This window comes from Coregonus lavaretus (assembly GCF_964263955.1).
Source record: "Coregonus lavaretus genome assembly, chromosome: 27".
NCBI classification, from domain to species: domain Eukaryota; kingdom Metazoa; phylum Chordata; class Actinopteri; order Salmoniformes; family Salmonidae; genus Coregonus; species Coregonus lavaretus.
In genome coordinates, this window is record NC_140014.1 from 17858835 (window position 1) to 17878315 (window position 19481).

Consider the following 19481-nt stretch of genomic DNA (forward strand, 5'->3'; position numbering starts at 1 on the left):
TAAATTATTTGCCTTCAGTTGAGCTTTAAAACTGCTAAAAGTTCACCATCCCATTGCAAAATGTGTAGAACTGCAGGGAATTATCTTTAAAACTTCCAAGTTCTCTCCAGCAAAATGAGTTGAATCGCATTAAATACATTTTAAAACTGCAAAATGCTCTCTACCCCATGGGAAAATGTGCTTCAGAGCTGCAAATCTCTCTCCACCGCCAAGAAAGGGACCACTAAAATGTTTTGCCCGTGGGACTAACGTCACAACATTTTAAAGTAATTCCCATACTAGTAATGACTGAGGGGACACAGTAAAGTCAATGAACAAGGAATTTAATTTCAAGTAAGTGTCTTTATTGACTCCCTAATCAGCATTAGACACCACAAAAAAAGTAACCCCACCTGAAATATTCTGTTCTAACCACTTAATTCACTTTAAATCTGAAATAAATAATCTACCATAAAATCAGATCGCCCAAACCCCCCTGTACAAATTATATACAGTATTTACATTGTCCATGCACTCTGACACATTAGCGAGATGTGGAGAGTTAATGTTTGCACGAAGTGCGAGAAAAGGAGGATTGGACCGTTTTTCTGACTGGGACCCAGTGACCAAACGGGTTCCTGCTCGTTGTGTAGTTCTCCACTCTGGGTGTTACCTTTGATGTGGTGGAAGCAACAATGGCTGTGGGCTTGGCCACTGAATTCTGTGTGAACAAAATAAAGAGAATCACATTAGAATCCAATACAATTTAAGTGTGGTGCCCAATACGTCAAGGAAAATTCGAGGCGTTTTTAAATACATGTTTTCTGCTAAACTAAATACTTGCATCACTTACATGAATACTGAATGAGATCATCTTTTTCTTGGGAGACATATTAGGGGTTGGTGCATCCTCCTCAGGCTCTATGTCACTGCTCTGCTGCAAAGAGTAAACAAATATTATTTTAGTTTAGTAAAAATCAGATCAGCTGTTTTCTGGTCTCACTGTCAACACACAACAATCAATACAGTCTCCCAGATGAGCAATTGCGCACTTGGTCTATAGCTTCAACAAACTGCAGTTCCCATGCACCCCTCATTGATGTCAAAGCTATGCATATGTTCATTACATGATTTTCACAAGGGTAGCTTTAAGCATAAACAAAAAACTATAGGAAGAAAAATCCCTTGTCTGAGTGGCATGATGATGATGCAGTTTTCCAAACCCCATCCAGAACACCACTTGTATACCACCAACTTATCTTTGGCATACGGACGGAGGGAGGTGGCCATCTGTTTAAAGTTCTCGTCAGGAATAGTCACTATAACGCAGTCCAAACGCCTGTGCTTCTTCAGAGAGTGGGAGGGAGACTCTGCTAAATAACAATGTTCTCATTTCAACTGTAAGCAAACACACATATTCAGAGTTCTAAAAATGTATTTGTATCAACGTGGAGTATTGTCAGTATAACAGTATGTTTTAATTGTGAATTGTATCTATCCATCTACGTGAGAGAAAGTAGCATAGGTGATGAATTGGGACATTACAAACTGAATTGGTAAGCCATGAAGTCAGTGAGATAATTTAAGTGTACCATTGCTGGACAAAACAATCCATCCCTGCTACTGGACTTGTATTGGCATTGTGAGCATGACAAGATTCATCAGATAACCTTTTCACGCAAACGCAATGACATCACCCAAGTCACATGACTGCCCTCTTATTCTCCTAATCCAAGGGGCCATGGAGTGAAGACCACTGTCATGTGATCTACAAAAACAGGAATAAATACAAACAAACAGAGCATGTGTGTTCTCTGACGGGTGCAAGGTTAACAGACAAGCAGTTTCACAGAAGACAGAATCAGAAGACCTGAAGTTCAGACTAAATGGGAGGGAAAGACCTCCAAACTGTGGTTTAAAATGGCCTAGGTAGTGCGGTTATAATGTCAACAGCTGAACTATGAGCAATTTCAATTGCTAGGCTTCTTCTGTGTGTGTCATGTTCACAGACGGTATGTTCAACATGATCAAATCTCCCTGAACACCCACCTGTGATAGACTCTTTTGAGGGAGTGGCTCTGGTCTCACCCGTTCCTCTGGTTTTGGTGTGGCTGGTCTGGTTTTCACTTGCTGCTCCTCCAGGACGGGCTTCACACTCTCAGAAAGGTCCAGCTGCTCCACCCCCAGTGCCTGGGTGGCATTGGCTTTCGCAGTCCTGAGGAGTTCCCCCTTTTCTGAGGAAAGAATACAGGACATATTTACATTAACACAAAGAGGTCTAATGCTTTTAAATCCATTAACTCCTAGCAAAATGAAAAGTATAGATATAAATATAAGCCTTACCCTCTATGCTGAGGCTGACAACTGAGCGTCCTGAAGATCTGGATCTGGAGCGGCTCGTGTAGGTCTTGTGGCTTCTGTAGGGTGATCCAGAAAACCTGCACTTGTACCTGCCCACAGAAACCCTCCTCCGGCTGGCTGACCTGGAGCGGGACCTGTGGCTCAGACGGTGTGACCTGTCTGGGGAAGAAGAGGGGCTGTAGGAGCGAGAGTGGGCCCTGTAACAGCGTGGTGGTGAGCAGTGGCGCCTATGTCCGTGGGCCTGTCGGTGTTGACGGCAGCAACGTGAGCTGGAGGAGGCTCTGTGGCAGCGCGGGTGTGATCGGGACCTGGGACGGGTCCGAGGGCTGCCGTTGGAGGAGTGGGATGATCTGGACCTGTGACGTCCCCTACAAGCATCATTTCGTTTAACTTGTCGTCTAGAGCCAGAGGAATGGCTACTGTTATGACTACTTCTAGAGGGGTAACGAGAACGGGGAGGGGAAGAGGGAGAGCTGGATTGGGCATCCTGGTCAAAGATCAAGCTTATCCCTTCATTCAGAGGGGCCTGGGCCATTTCAGCATGTGAATCCTTCCCTTCGGTCTTCTTGGTGTGCATCTATAATAAAAACATACAATAAAAGTAAATAACTACCTATTTTGGAAGGAGTTGGCCTATTAAACAGAAACAAAATGGTGTAAAATTGTTAGATATCTAGTTACGATAAACATGCGTCTTGTGTAACTTGTCTCAATGTTTTTAAATAGGGTCAGCCTGAAATGGTATAATTATGACTTGATACACCTCGTACAAAAATTGCGTAACTATACTGACAACTGTTGCGAGTAGGCCTAGCTAGTCCGTCACGGTGGAAAATTCCAGATAGGAAGCACTAACGTTAGCTATAGCTACCACTGTGTCTTGCTACTAAACTAGCAGTGCTTCGAACAAGAATTAGCTAGCTAGTAGTTAACTAGACGTTGTTGTAAACTTCCTATGATGACAATTACTGAATATGGTCTTTACAGTATTGTATAGTCTAATTGTAGCTTAACCGCATTACTTACTGTATAATGCTAGCTAACGTACGTCAGTCGACTCGGCCGCGGCGCTAGGAATCCGATTCTGCTAGTAAACTAGATAATGTAATGAAATTCAATCAATTTCGAGATTAAATGTAAATGTTTCAATATAATATTCGGAGAGAAACCTTGCAAAATATTAAACTTAGATGGAAACGTCGGGTTTTAAACTAGCTAGTTTAGTATCAACTGCTGAAATAAATCTGCTGCTAGCCACACAAAATGCCAAGAGCCTACGTCATCGAGTGTCGCTCTGGAAAATTCCAACCCCTCCCCTTCAAAACATTCCGCTTGTTCACGAGGTTCAGTTTGCTACAGACACTGCGCATATTCTATGTTCTTTCCACAGGACAGCGAGCTGGACAGTTTATTATTAAATCAGAAAGTCGTTCCCAGTGCTATGTGGTTTACAACCAAAGTGTATCTTCGATACACCGGAGTTGCATTAAAACATAGACATTGTTTGGGCTGAGTTTACTGGCAAGCAAACCATACAAGCAGTATGACTCAGTAGACTGTCCCTTGAGCAAGGCACTTAACCCTAATTGCTCCTATAAGTCGCTCTGGATAAGAGCGTCTGCTAAATGACTAAAATGAAATGTAAATGTACTAAACACAACGCGAGAAAATAATATATCGCGAGAGAACAGCATAATATGTAACTTCATCGTAAACGAACTATATTTATGCTGCGTTTACATACTAGTCGGAACTAGGAAATTCGGAAATGTCCGACTTGCTAACTGGTTGTAGTTATAGGCGTGCCGCGTTCAACCACTTAACAAATCGGACATTTCCGTGTTCTGTAGTTCCGAGACGAAACAGATTCACGGAAATTGGCGGAAGCGGATTATGAATTGGAATCTGAATACAATGGCGGTAGAGTCACTCACCTCCTTCCGGAGACACTTGAAACCCAACCTCTTTAAGGAATACCTGGGATAGGATAAAGTAATCCTTCTACCCCCCCTTACCCCACCCCCACAAAAAAAAAACATATTGTAAAGTGGTTATCCCACTGGCTATAAGGTGAATGCACCAATTTGTAAGTCGCTCTGGATAAGAGCGTCTGCTAAATGACGTAAATGTAAATGAATCAAGGAGAATTGGAGTATTGTTCAAAAGAATGGAAAGCGGAGCAAAGTAGGGTACAGTGATGATAATGACCCTTCGTATCTTGTAGGAGTACGGTTTGTTAATAAGGAGCAGCTGAGCAGAGTACCAATCTTGAAGAAAAAACCATTTGAGTTATCCAAACTGGTGGAGAGTGCTGGGTTGATTTTTTTTGTGATTCTGCGGATCAGAAGGAACGTGCGTTGTGTCTTAATCGAGTTGATAAGTTTGAAGTGTTGTGTGTGTCGCTTCGGAACAGGGCACCCGTTAAGGGGGTTATATCTGGCGTTTCATGGGAAGTTGATTAGGAAGAGAGGAAAAATATTCCTGGAGTGATTGAAGCACGTTGGATGAATCGAGTGGTGAATAGGGGAAAAGTGAAGAGTTTCTGTTCTTTTGTTTTTTGAAATGGAGCTCTCCCTAATGAAGTGCGGTTAGGGTATATTAACTACAGAGTTAGAGCATTTATCCAAAGAACAATGCAGTTTGAACATTTTAAAGCTTTTTGTCATGTAGAAAGTGTTTGCAGAAGGGAGAAGCCGAGATGTACAAGATGTGGAAAATATCATATTATGTGTTATAAAGGTGAAGAAAATGTGACATGTAATTGCGGTGGGAATCATGAAGCCACGTCTTCTGAATGCCCCACAAGGGTAAAAGATAACAAGGTGGCCAAAGTCAGGGTTGTACAGAGTATTTCATATGCAGAAGCTGTGAAAAGGGTTGAGGGTTTGAATGTTGCACCAGAATAGTCCATGGTAGTGGATAGGCCTGATATTTACACCAAGAGGATCCTGACATTTTAAAGGTTAAAAAGGTGGACTTTGTGGCCTTTATCGCAATGGTGATAAATGGCACTGCCAAGGTGGAGAAAAGATCTAGGAAGATTGAAATCATTGTGATTGCGGCGGAGCGGTTCTTGGGGCTGAAAGATTTCACAGCAAAGGAGTTACATGGAATATTAGCAAAAGCCGTACCACCTTCTCAAGTCCTAGAGCCCGAGAAGGGAGATATGGAGAACTAAAAGAAGGAGGAAGTGGGAGTTTTGTTTGTTTAGGCAATGTACTATTTTTATTACGGTGGATTGTTAGAATCACTATTAAGTATGGATTTTGGTTGTTGTTGTTGGTTTCAAACCGTCCAGTTGGTGGCGGCAATACAACTTTTGGATGTAGTTCGCCATAAAACCCACAGAAGAAGAACGTTCTGTAGTTCGGACTTGCACGGAAACGCTGTTTACACACGGAGGTTATTCGCTAATAAAAAATTAGTTGGGATTTTACTGTATTATTTTGCAATGGAAATTCTAGAGTTGGTGCCTTCAAGCTTCGGATATGTCATATTTACATACTTTTACAGCTGGATCATGTTGACTTATCTCGGTGTTAAGGTTGGCGCTGCCAGAAAGAAATACGATGTGAAGGTAAGTAAATAATGTTACTGTCAAGTGATGATGCAAAAAATTGAATAACTGCGCTGCAGTGCTAGATACGTATATTTTCGCCCAGTAATCCGTCTGGAACATAGCCTTCTGATCCGAGTTTACGTAAACGAATTCCAATCATGCTCTAATTGGGAGCTTCATGCAATGTCAGTCAGTCACTTCTTGCCTTGGCTAGACATGACTAGACTTGAATGGTGCTATGTACTTAAGAGCGTTGTGCCAGTAACCGAAAGGTCGCTGGTTCTAATCCCCGAGCCGACTAGGTGAAAAATCTGTCGATGTGCCCTTGAGCAAGGCACTTAACCCTAATTGCTCCAGTAAGTCGCCCTGGATAAGAGCGTCTGCTAAATGACTTAAAATGTAAATGATGCATGTGGTATAGCTATATGTTAATTTGTTTCCCCTTATGTCAAATATTAGGAATCTTGTCTTTAAGAACCTGGCCCTAATGCACCACAACTTGATCCTAACGATGATTATGCAGTTGTGGTACACATCTACTATGCTATCCCTAATTGCTGGTACAGAAAGGAGCTTAGAGAAAATATGGTACATCTCACTGTCTTTTTTTCTCCTCCCCTGGGCAGTACCCTACCATGTACAGTGACAAGGAGCAGGTGTTCAACTGCATCCAGAGGGCCCACCAGAACACACTAGAGGTGTACCCTCAGTGGCTTGTGTTCCAGACCATTGCAGCTCTTGTCTATCCAGTACGTATCCACATTAACCAACATTACCAGGTTACATCACTTACACTGCCACACACATTGGTTCTTTTTGCATTTTATGACTGGCTCTTTCACATACACTTTCAGAAACGTGTCTCACATTTTGCATGCTAATGCCTCACAGAGCATCTCTACCTAGTTGAATATCATTATTTTGTCAACTCACACACAGTGCACTATTGACCTTATTCCTGTGTAAATACTGATAGGTATTACTGCTTCTAATGGAAGGTTTATCACTACAGTGACATTTTCTGATAATAAGCAGGGGTGAAAGTAGATGTAATTTCTTCCCAGTACGGGACCTCCTATGTGTGCACGTGCTTAATCATCAAATTACACGCAGAATCCCAATTAATTCAATAGGATCTCTGTGGGCCTAGTCATAAAGATTTGGCATTTAACTTTTAAAAAAAATATTACCTTTTATTGTTATGTATTCCCTCCCTGTTCACCCATGACTGCGTGGCCATGCATGTCTCCAACTCAATCATCAAGTTTGCGATGATACAACAGTGGTAGGCCTGATTACCAACAACGATGAGACAACCTACAGGGAGGAGGTGAGGGAACTGGCGGAGTGGTGCCAGGAAAATAAACTCTCCCTCAACGTCAACAAAACGAAAGGAGCTGATTGTGGACCCCATCCATGTCGACGGGGTCGCAGTCGAGAGGGTGAAAAGCTTCAAGTTCCTCGGCTGACACATCACGGACAACCTGAAATGGTCCATCCACACAGACAGTGTGGTGAAGAAGGTGCAACAGTGCCTCTTCAACCTCAGGAAGCTGAAGACATTTGTCTTGGCCCCTAAGACCCTCACAAATGTCTACAGATGCTCCATTGAGAGCATCCTGTCAGGCTCTATTACTGCCAGGTACGGCAATTGCACCTTCCGCAACCGCAGTGCTCTCCAGAGCGTGGAAGGCCAAGAAGATCATCAAGGACCTCAGCCACCCGAGCCACGGCCTGATCACCCCGCTACCATCTAGAAGGCGGAGACAGTACAGGTGCATCGAAGCTGGGACAGAGAGACTGAAAAACAGCTTCCATCTCCAGGGCATCAGACTGTTAAATAGTCACCACTAGCCGGCCTCGGCCCATTACCCTGCCCTGCACCTTAGAGACTGCTGCCCTATATACATAGTCATTGTACACTGGTCACTTGAATAATGTTTACATACTGTTTTACCCACTTCATATGTATATGCTGTATTCTAGCCATGGCTCATCCTATATAACTACTGCTGTACACACCTTTTCCATTCATATACTGTCCATAATGTCTATACACATAAGTAACCAACGTGGCTGTGGGAGTGGCATACCATGTCCTCTGGATGATAATTGACAGCCCTTTCTGTGTTGCATTGATCTGTCCTCTTTACACACCCAACAACAGCACATACCAATAAGGGCCACATCTCACTGGCGATTCAGCATCTTCTCAATTTGACAGTTTACTGACTATTGCTCTCTGTCCTACTTCCCTCACTCTGTGTTTCCCCTTCTTCTGTTACCCAATCACTCATCCCCCCACCTCTCAGACTTCTGCAACTGTGCTGGGAGCCATCTGGGTCACCAGCAGGTTCTCCTATGCCTGGGGTTACTACACTGGAGGTAAGACAATCTCTTGTAATGAGATTGCACATCATGACATCAACACCTCTCTTTGTTTATTACTTTTGAGACAGTTTCCGAGTCACAGGGCATGAGTGAAAACGGTTGGACTCCCAAGGCACTCCTTCTAGAGTTGATATGCTTTTTTAGCAACTTTACTAAGTATTTCAGCCATATTTGAATGTTATTGTTATTGCAAACAATGGTATACCATTATGAAAAGTACTACAGCTGTATTTTATGAAAATGTAATGCAAAAAGTTTGATTGCTGAAATATCCCCTCATTCTGCAAAATGGTATGATATCATAATTGGAAGAATCACACTCTTAATCAGCATTTTATAAACCGCTTTAAACTCGAATAAGTCTCTTTCCTCCTCAGATCCAGCCAAGAGAATGAAGGGTGCCTATGGGTACATTGGGTATTTTGGAGTCATCATTCTCTCCATCTCAGTGGCTTTGCAGCTGCTTAGAATCTTGTAATTGCCTGAAATATTTTGAGCCAGCTGGTTTCCATTCCATATTCACCCTTTCTACTAAGTGTATCTCTTACAGTGGCTTGTGCCTGTTATTCAAACAGCTACGATATCATGTAGCTGAACAATATGATATTCTTTTCAATTATGATATTCTTTAATTGCTGTGATCTTACCAATGTGAAAACAACTATAGGCCTATGTGTTACTGCAATACAATTTAGTTTTGTTAGTTGATACTGTAAGGACCATTGATTGTGATTTGTCTTTTTTATACGATTATCAGGCATTTGTTTTAACCTTCCATTCCCATGTACTGTCAACATGATGTTAATAAAGATGAATGTAAACATTGTCAGAAAAGTTATTTATATCATATTCAAGCATGCTATACATTCTGACGCTCTAGTCATGATATACAGTACCAGTAATCGTTTTAGAACACCTACTCATTCAAGGGTTTTTCTTTATTTTTACTATTTTCCAAATTGTAGAATAATAGTGAAGACATCAAAACTATGAAATAACACATATGGAATCATGTAGTAACCAAACAAGTGTTAAACAAATCAAAATATGTTATATTTGAGATTCTTCAAATAGCCACCCTTTGCCTTGATGACAGCTTTGCACACGCTTGGCATTCTTGAATGAGTAGGTGTGTCCAAACTTTTGACTTGGACTGTATATTTTTCCAAAGGGGGTAGAGGAATAAAGAAGAATAGAAGACAAGTCATATGACACTTGTAATCTCTCATGTGACTGTCTCATGTAAATTGGGACAAATGCACATCAAACTTCTCAAACTAGGTCATGAAACAATCCTCCAACCAATGGTTTCCCACCTACTATGCCAGTGAGATGCAGACAGTGAATGGGTACAGTAGTTTACACTGTATGACCACTGGCCCATAGTGATTCTCCTGACTTCACACAGCTCCATAAATTCTCTTTTCAAAATGCTATTATAAAATATTGCAATTAAAACGTACGTATTATTTAAGTATGGTATTTAATCTAGTGAATTGATGCACATGGAACAGTCTATGGTGAGTACTGTACTGTGCCGATCTACACAAATGCGGAACTGATGCTGCCATTGGCGCCTCCAACATCAAAGAGGCGTTGAACTGAGCAGGCGCGTGGCTCAGCTCTCTCAGAAGCAAAGTAGGCTAATAAACGGCGTCTAGGGGGTCCATAACGAACACCAAAAAGAAAAGGTAATTAACTCTGAATATTAGGTGACAGCATCATTTCTAATGTTTGTTTGTTATTGCCGTTGAGATATTGTTGCATTTTGAGCTACTGGGTCGTGCGGTGCGTCCAACACGAAGGATCCTTCAAGGAATGGCTGGTGCTCCCAAATGCTTTGAACAATGGACTGCGATCAAACTCACACATGGGGATGGCGCAGTATCGATTTATTTTAAACAATAATTAGCTATCGATATATATACACGTAAGTTATCATAATCAGTGTGATTCCTGACAAATACGTTTGTTCGGGTGGTTGTTGATTCTTTTGTTTGAGGGCTTATGCGCTTGAGAGCATCACCATTGTTCTTCGTTAACTCAGATCGAACTGACTTAACACATACGGATAGGGGTAAAAAGCATGTATGGGGTGTTTAAATAGGTGAATCCTTAGCACTGAAAGCGCAGGTATACTGAGGCGGGATCCTTGGGACGTCTCTTCCTAAACCCTAACCTCAGAGTTGGGACGTCCCGAGGAATCCAAATAAGAAAGGACCGATAGCAGACACTTGCCAATTTAACAATCGTTTCCTCTGTCGCAGTTCAAAGCTGTTGGATACTTGTTGTAAATACAGCTAGACTACATGTCCCATGAAACTATGCGGTATACTACTCTGCTTGTAGTCCTAAAACCCGGAAACGAGTTGTCTCTGGTTCGTTCAGCCATCCCTATGAGAAAAATGAATGGCGAAAGAATAGGGTTTAGTAATAAACGCCGAAAATAAGGTCCGAGGTTAACACAGGCTTAGGAGATCTTATACGTTTTGTTATCTGAGATAACAGCAGTAAGTTAACATGTCCTTTATGAATTATGAAGCCTTTATATGCTTTTATAAAGTACATACATTCTTCAAAATACACACAAAGTGACGTTAGCTGATGAATATTATCTCGTAGAACAAAACGTATAAGATCTCCTAAACCTGTGTTTACCGCAGACCTTATTTTGGGCGTTTATCCAAAAACGCCATTCATTTTCTCCATAGGCTTGGTCCAACGAACCATGGCGGAGTTGGTGCCTACAAAAAGACGCCATTACTATTTCTCTATTATAGGTCTTCAAGGGTCCAACAGACCCGGAATTCCGAGAAACGACCCGGGAGCGGGTCTGAGTCCTACATTGAGATTTTTGTCTCGGATCTGAGTCGGGTCTGATATAATTAGCACTGGTCTAGGTAAAATGGATTTACCGACTGGACCCGATTTGGATCCTTCCTCTGTTAATTTAATTTGTGGAGGTGATGAGAACTGAGCAAGCTTGCTATCTGTGTCAGCCAATTGAAACTCAATAAAAGTAAAACTTAAGTCCAGCTGAAACTGGTTCCTGCCACTCACTTCACGTGGCCTGCTGGTGAAGAGAGAGGGGGAGCAAGTGAAAGGAGCCTTGGCCTAGGCTACTGTTGATTGCGAATATGGAGGCATTGAAGTAAAATACAAGTTAGAGGATAAAGAGTATAGTGAAAAGGGGACAAGTTTTAATATTGTAGTGGACAAAGATGAGGAGAACGTCTGTGTGGCCAAATGTACTGTGTGCAACTCGCTATTCAGGTTTGATGCAATGTTCTAACTTTTATTTATATTCGTTATTTATTATTATTATTATTATAATAATAGTATGCCATTATTATTTTAGGCCTATTTACACACCTAAACCAGTTATTTAAATATGCAAAAATAGTTGTTTCATTTTGTTTTGACATTTTCGCTGGCTAAATTAAGTTCGAACTGTCTTTTTTAATTTAATTTAAAGATAAGTTAAAAGTAGGCCTGTTGTGAAATTAATATAATTATCCTATTTCTGTCATTTGTTGGGTAGGCATACAGTTGGAACTTGCCTTTGGTAATTGATGCAATTATAGGCCTAGCCTGTTCAAAACGTTTGAAGGTTTAAACCAGTTCTTTAAAATATGCAACAAGTGTTTTGTTTGTTTCTGTTGAGCCATTTTCTTTGGCCAAATTAAGTTCCAACTGTAATGTTTTTGCCGCAATATAATATAATTACAGGTAGGCCTACTATAGGGTTACTTGCACTCAAACAATAAAAAGGAAAAAGCAAAGAGGGCGAGATGCAAAACTTAATTTAATGCCGCAATATAATAACCTGTGTATTTTCCCTATAATCAATGGCTTTACTTACTTTTGATATTACCCTAATAAAGCTAAGAAACTTTTGTGAAGGTGTGGTATGGATATTATTAGGTTTAGCTAGGCTACTGCAGGCCTTTGAAGGCAGTGTGCACCGGCGCTCCAACTGACTCTGACAGTTGAACTTGAGGTGAGGAAGAATGTTTTAGGCCTACCAGAGTTACTCCTTTAATCTAACAATATAATGCTTATCTTTATAAAACATTATGATGGAACATTTACGAATTAGCCTCCTAATGTACGCCTATATCTGTATAGCAGTAGTAGCCTATCTGACAAGGATAAAGAATGCATGTTGGTGTCGGGAACATGGCGCTGGCATGCCTTATCTTTCTCTATGGCTAGGCCTAAGCTTCTCTTCCTTTATATTTATATTTTAAATATTAGTATCATACAGTGGATGCCTAGGCCGATAGGCCTGTATGCATGCAATGCCCGGATGCATTTAGCGCTCAAATCTCGGAGAGCTGAACCGTAAGGTAGACCATTTTTGTTTTAGGAAAGTAAAAACCAATAAAACAATAGGCTATAAAGTTTTGAATTTGCTACGCATCGAAACGTCACAAATAGTTTTTTGTAATGTGTTATTGGCAGTTTAAGGACATGTAATTGATAGTGCCGTCTGAGGTTTCCTTCTACTCTCGGATCTGAACTGGTCTTCGGATCCGAACCGGCACGGGTCTGTTTGGGACTGTTTTTCCACAGGCCTTTTTGGATCGGGTCTGACTGTCCTCAGGTCCATTGGGAAAAGGTCTCCGTTTATTTTTTATTCATATCTGGTCGGGTGGGAAAGCCACGAATAGATTTCGGAATGGGTCCAACGTGTGATCCTTTTAGTTGATTTATCCTCTCTGAAACCGTTTCATTATTTTATTGGGATTTTATTTGTTTTGAAGACCTTTACTCTGTATGCATAGAGTAGGTGCCTGGCATCTGTCATCTCACAAACTAGTGTCTGTGCAACATTTTAGCAGTAGCTTGATCAGAGTTTAGGATATTTTGTTGGGTTTGATTGAAAAAGTTAATTTATACATTGTGCATGCATTATACATGAACTTTAATTAGCTACCTAGCTGTAATAGTCAACTCCATTCCTGCATGTGTCTTTTACTCTTTAACCCAGCTCCTTTTCCCTTCACTTTTCAGCTCAGAACCATGTCAGGGTTTTTGGAAAGCATCCGGTGCGGAGACTGCGAGTGCAATGTGGACTGGGGAGAGAGGCGAAACACTATTGCATCTATAGGTGCTGGAGTCCTGGTAGGTTCTACTCTACAATAACATTTGCCAACTTTAGATCACTGAAAGTGAAAAAGGTGGCGGCATATTGCCTAAATCTTAATCCATATTCTTGCAGTTTTTCACTGGTTGGTGGATAATCATTGATGCAGCTGTTAAATATCCAGATGAGGCGACCTTCCATCACGCCTATCACACTTGTGGAGTCATCGCTACTGTGGCTTTTCTCATGTAAGTCATGCTGTGTTGTGAATGTGTCTACCAGGGTTGGGGTCAGTCCCATTTTAATTCAGGAACTCAGTCTGTTCAAATCTTCCTTTTGTCTTTGGTACCCATCTAGGATCAATGCTGTCTCGAATGGCCAGGTGAGAGGGGACAGCTACAGTGAAGGTTGCATTGGGCAGACAGGTATGTGTATGAGAGAATGGAAATTAGGATTTGGCCTTAAATGCAGCTTGTATTATTTTGACCTCTGCAGTAAAATTATTGACCTAATTCTGTGTTTTGGGGGACTTTTGTGGCCCAGTTTTTGACTTCTTACTGTAAGAATACACACAGAGAGATACAGTGGCTTGCGAAAGTATTCACCCCCCTTGGCATTTTTTCCTATTTTGTTGCGTTATAACCTGGAATTAAAATGGATTTTTTGAGGGTTTGTATCATTTGATTTACACAACATGCCTACCACTTTGAAGATGCTATTTTTTTTATGTGAAACAAACAAGAAATAAGACAAAAAAACAGAACTTGAGCGTGCATAACTAGTCAAATGGCACGTTGTGTTTGCTAATCTAAGTTTATCGTTTTAAAAGGCTAATTGATCATTAGAAAACCCTTTTGCAATTATGTTAGCACAGCTGAAAACTGTTGTGCTGATTAAAGAAGCAATAAAACTGGCCTTCTTGAGACTAGTTGAGTATCTGGAGCATCAGCAATTGTGGGTTCGATTACAGGCTCAAAATGGCCAGAAACAAATAACTTTCTTCTGAAACTCGTCAGTCTATTCTTCTTCTGAGAAATGAATGCTATTCCATGCGAGAAATTGCCAAGAAACTGAAGATTTCGTACAACACTGTGTACTATTCCATTCACTGTGTACTATTCAGCACCACTTTTCCATTATTTATTTTTTAGAATTTTTTGAAACAAGTTATTTTTTTCATTTCACTTCACCAATTTCGACTATTTTGTGTATGTCCATTACATGAAATCCAAATAAAAATCAATTTAAATTACAGGTTGTAATGCAACAAAATAGGAAAAACGCTAAGGGGGATGAATACTTTTGCAAGGCACCGTATACACCCACCCACATACAGTTGAAATAAAAGATAGCGCTTCAGACCCTAATGAATCCCTCCCACCTCTTTGTATCACTGATTGCAGGAGGTCGTGTGTGGCTCTTCATTGGCTTCATGCTGGCGTTCGGCTCTCTCATTGCTTCCATGTGGATCCTGTTTGGAGGCTTCGTAGTGCCCAGTAAGTCCAGCATGCCCACTCAGCATGTGCTTATTGTTATGTACCCCAAACAAATAGCTCATCGACATTGAGCAGTCATTGTGCAAAACATAAATAATTATAAAGGTATTTTATTATGTTTACAGAGAAACCTATTGTGTATCCTGGTATTGCTGTTTTCTTCCAAAATGCATTCATTTTCTTTGGGTAAGTATTCTTAAGTTCTTTGTTTGACCTTAAGTAAATTGTATTTTCTGTTATCTATAATACCATATCTACGATGATTATTTTCTCTAAATTAACCCCCACTCTTTTCCTCCAGGGGCTTGGTGTTTAAGTTTGGACGCACTGAAGACTTGTGGCAGTAATGGTTTCTGTCTACTGTTCTCTTGTTGTATGAGACAGTAGTGTATGCTCCAGTCTGTCAGAACACTACTGTCTTTCAAGCATTAGAAAATATACACATTATATAATGACTTTTATTTTGCTTTTTAGATTAACTTGTTTAATTTACAAGTAGGTTTGTTGTTGCTGTACAAATGTACATTTTACTAAAGCATAATTTGCAATTTATCATCTTTTAATCCAATGTTCTTTTCTTTTGAATTCTTGTAATGGGATCTAGGTGTCTTTTCACTCCAAATGTGTGGAGCCATTCTGTTACAATAATTGACCACCTTCCATTATTTATCTTGGAAACCTTACAAAACAGAATAAATGAGCAGATTTGTTTTTACAATACACATTTGTGCACTAATGATATGTTTTCAAATATTTTGCTTTCTGATGAGGACATGCATCCGGGGGGGGGGGACACATAACTATGGGAGAGTTAGTCTTGTAAGTAGCCTATTTTCTTACTATACATTTACTGATAATAAGAATTTAACCTTGAATGTGAGCCATTTGTCTTTTCTATTGTCAAGATGTGGGGTCTGTAATTGAGCCAATCTACTGAACCATAATCTGAAGGTCCGTAACTCAAGCTGTAGTTTAAAGGTGGGATTTGATTCCTCAAGGTTTTGATGCTCTGACCCCCATCTGGTTCTTTGACCATGTACTTGTATAATAACCAAACCGTGATAACTTTTTTGAACCTGAACAACTATGGCAGCATTAAATAGAAAATGTACAACACACAAGTGTGAGATGAGTCTTTATGCACAGCTCTCAGTTCAATTTCTCTGTTCTCTTGGCTAATATTTGAAGTTTGACTCACACAAAACAATCACAATGGCATATTACAGTGCAGTTTTCACATACTAAGAAATAACAAACATTTTTGTTTTGAAAGATTCATGGGAATATTGTATGGTTGAAATGATGCATTGCATCTCGAGACCTTTTCATCTCCTTTTTATCTTCCAACCTCTCCATTTTGCAATGATAGGGGGGGGGGGAACTGCAAAATAATGATTTTGGTTAGAGACAGCATAACTTTAGAGGCACAAATCTATTGCTTGATTATAAAACTGCATGGGTTTTTAAAAACAATTGTTTGATACAAACAGAGCATTTCACTCATCATTGATTACTTACCTACCAGAAAGCCTGGTCATCAAAGCATTTCTTGTCCTGTGGTGGCCTCCAGAAATTCAATTTCTGAAAACCTGAGCAAGAATGAACAGGTTTGTGGTTAAACCCACAATCCTCTAGTGAGTCCAATAACACATATGTACTGTAGAAACTCCCAGGTGCCTGAGATGACAAATCGGACAGCCCTTGAAAAGATGCATAACCTAATTCAAAGGACACCCCACATGAATGTGTACAACTAGAGTGATTATGTAATGCCCTATCAAATGCAGCGATAATTTAAGTGTCCCCAATGCTATTTTATTCCCTTCAGATCCTGTAAACCTAGGTTATTTTAATACCACCTACGATGAAAGATCAGAGTCAGCGATCTGTAAGATAAGTGGAACCATCCACCCCAGGATTTCAGGCAGACCATGGACACTAAGGACTCCGCAGGTGTCATGGCACTCAAACGCAAACAGCATGAGGGGCTGGAAGACAAAGTAGTAATATGAGAAAAGGGCTTTTCATATTATTCTTATAAGATAGAGACAGTTTGCAAAAACATTTAGAAAGCCTATGGGCAATTAATACATTTTGTTTATCAATATCTTAATGCAGGGTTTCCCAAACTCAGTCCTCGGGAACCCAAGGGGTGCACGTTTTTGTTTGTTGCCCTAGCACTACACAGCTGACTCAAATAATCAACTAATCATCAAGCTTTGATCATTTGAATCAGCTGTGTAGTGTTCGTGCAAAAACCAAAACATACACCCCTTGGGGTTCCGAGGACTGAGTTTGGGAAACACTGCCTTAATGTATCGGGATCCCAAGGTTGATGTCAGTGAAGAAGCAAAACCAATCGTTATACTTGCCCATTACAGAGAACGGTCAATTTTATTTTTCTCATGCTGTTGCTCGGATCCTCGTCGGTACACGACCCATGACATCAGTCCAAAGAAGGCCCCAAAGATGTGGAGCAGCATGATGGTATTCAAAAACCGCACCTGTGTGTAAACATCAGACACCTGACCATCAGTATCCAGTCTAAAAACACATCATTTTATCAGCTGTAGGCTTACTTTTAGGAATGTCATTGAGCACAAACCCTGAGACCTCAGCAGGGCAATAAGAAGGAGATGGACAGGATTGGTCTTCCCAAGGACAGCACCTATAGCAATGAGGGAGAATGCTGTGCACATCTCTGCAACAACCAAGCTGGTCCAAACACAGAAAAGGGGTTCAATATCTATGATATCTGCTTTCAACAGATAACAATACATGAATATAGACATTTTAACAATAATCAAATTGGCAGGTAAAAAAATCTGGGAGCTTTAGGTAATGTTTTCAAATCTCAAAATTGATCTAATGTTCAGATGAGTCCATCTCCCACGAAATCTGAAGTTTAGTTTAGATCCAATTACACGATGCCTCAATGCCAGATGAATAGAAAGGTAGACACCATCTAAAATATGCCTGTCTTTCCCATACACCACAACTTTGATTTATTTATTGACCTTCTCATATTTTTTTTTTTTTACATTTTTTAAAATATTTATCTAGATCTTTCATCTGTGATACAAAGACTCAACACCGTACAGGATAACTGCCCACTGGACAGCCATGGCTGCCACCAGGAGGGTAAATCCTGTGCCACTGAAGCTGTACCGCACCAGGAACATGGCCAGAAAGCCAAAACCCAGAATCACCGTAATGTTAACATCCTGGAAAGAGAGGACACATAATATGTCACAGAAGGGAAAGGAAATAGGGGAAACAGATTCTGTATCACTAGTCTTGTGAGCCTATAGCCTGCCCAATAAGCCCCTAATGCCTTATGTGGATAAATAGAGCTGAATTGTCTTGTTGCCCCACACAAAGTTTGTGTATTACTGACCACTGAAACTGTGTACAATGCAGCTAGCCATTATGTGGGGAGGCTTTACCCGCCTCAACAAGTCCACCTGCAACCTCGTTGGCCAAGCCAGAGAAAGCACTTTTCACTTCTAACCAGCGTTGGTAGCCCCTCCCCATCCTGTCTGTTGCTCTTCTCTCTCTCTCTGTGTCTCTCTGTGTCTCTCTCATAACTACATTTGGACAAATTTCAATAAAAAGGTACACACATCCTATTGATGAAGTGGGAATCTGTGATGCAAAACTATACCCATTAATTCTTGAAGAATATAACTTATAAATTCCTCATCCCACTGGGCACACACTGGTTGAATCAATATTGTTTCCACATTATTTCAATAAAATTATATTGAACCAATGTGGAATAGATGTTGAATTGACGTCTGGGCCCAGTGGGATGAGCTTTCAACTGTCTTACCTTATGATCACTCAGCTACACAGCTGATGCCTGCTGGACTGTTCCTTTACACGGTACCCTATCCTGTTTATCTGTTTAGCCTCAGCCCAATCTTTCGTCGCCATTACCAGTTGTTGTCTTAGCCCTCTCGAATAACACCTGTGATTGCGTTATGCCTCTCTCCCATGTCAATATGCCTAGCCTATTGCTGTTTGGGATAGTTCTTATTGTACTATTTCACTGTAGAACCTCCAGTCCCGCTCAACCAGCCTCAGAGAGCTCCTTTGTCCCACCCCCCATACACGCGGAGACCGGCTCAATCGGTACCTCCAGTGATGCTACCTCTTTCATCGTTACCCAATGCTTAGGTGTACCTCCACTGAACTCATATCCTTCCATATCCTTGTCTGTACATAATGCCCTGAATCTATTCTACAACGCCCGGAAATCCTTTTATTCTCTGTACCCAACGCACTAGAAGACCAGTTCTTAAAGCCTTTAGCCGTATCCTTATTATATTCCTCCTCTGTTCCTCTGGTGATGTAGAGGTTAACCCAGGCCCTGTAGCCCCCAGTATCACTACTATTCCCCAGGAGCTATCATTTGTTGACTTCTGTAACCGTAACAGCCTTGGATTCTTGCATGTCAACATCAGAAGCCTCCTCCCCAAGTTTGAGTAATTCACTGCGTTAGCACACTCTGCCAAACCTGATGTTCTAGCAGTGTCTGAATCCTGGCTTAGGAAGGCCACCAAAAATTCAGAAATGTCCATCCCGAATTACAACATTTTCCGTC

General features: G+C 40.8%; 4 protein-coding genes across 5 annotated transcripts; 2 read left to right on the forward strand and 2 right to left on the reverse strand.

Annotated features, from left to right (window-relative positions):
• Nucleotides 1–306: 306 nt before the first annotated feature.
• On the reverse strand, nt 307–3608 carry rsrp1 (arginine/serine-rich protein 1). Of its 2 annotated transcripts, none has more exons than XR_014610057.1 (5): nt 3367–3608; nt 2323–2917; nt 1572–2213; nt 833–1352; nt 307–700 (listed from the first exon to the last, which is right to left on the reverse strand). XR_014610057.1 is itself a non-coding variant. In XM_084144532.1 (5 exons), exons 2-5 carry the CDS (start codon nt 2915–2917, stop codon nt 542–544), a joined length of 1023 nt encoding a protein of 340 aa, XP_084000658.1. In that variant the 5' UTR covers nt 3367–3608; the 3' UTR covers nt 307–541. The 2 variants fall into 2 exon arrangements, 1 of the variants encoding a protein (XP_084000658.1); XM_084144532.1 differs by having other exon boundaries at nt 833–916; nt 2029–2213.
• A 2082-nt stretch (nt 3609–5690) lies between these two features.
• On the forward strand, nt 5691–9115 carry LOC311103041 (glutathione S-transferase 3, mitochondrial-like). The gene is made up of 4 exons (XM_084144533.1): nt 5691–5917; nt 6526–6648; nt 8212–8284; nt 8668–9115. The coding sequence occupies exons 1-4, from the start codon at nt 5792–5794 to the stop codon at nt 8766–8768; spliced, it is 423 nt and encodes a 140-aa protein (XP_084000659.1). The 5' UTR covers nt 5691–5791; the 3' UTR covers nt 8769–9115.
• Nucleotides 9116–9865: 750 nt separating this feature from the next.
• Nucleotides 9866–15595, forward strand: LOC311102795 (transmembrane protein 50A-like). Its single transcript, XM_084144209.1, has 7 exons — nt 9866–9981; nt 13307–13417; nt 13515–13627; nt 13737–13804; nt 14783–14875; nt 15001–15061; nt 15177–15595. Exons 2-7 carry the CDS (start codon nt 13316–13318, stop codon nt 15220–15222), a joined length of 483 nt encoding a protein of 160 aa, XP_084000335.1. The 5' UTR covers nt 9866–9981; nt 13307–13315; the 3' UTR covers nt 15223–15595.
• Nucleotides 15596–16393: 798 nt separating this feature from the next.
• On the reverse strand, nt 16394–18303 carry LOC311102612 (ammonium transporter Rh type A-like; the record flags this gene model as incomplete). Its single annotated transcript, XM_084143980.1, has 5 exons — nt 16394–16456; nt 16780–16863; nt 17314–17419; nt 17975–18099; nt 18289–18303. The coding sequence occupies 5 exons, from the start codon at nt 18301–18303 to the stop codon at nt 16394–16396; spliced, it is 393 nt and encodes a 130-aa protein (XP_084000106.1).
• Nucleotides 18304–19481: the final 1178 nt, after the last annotated feature.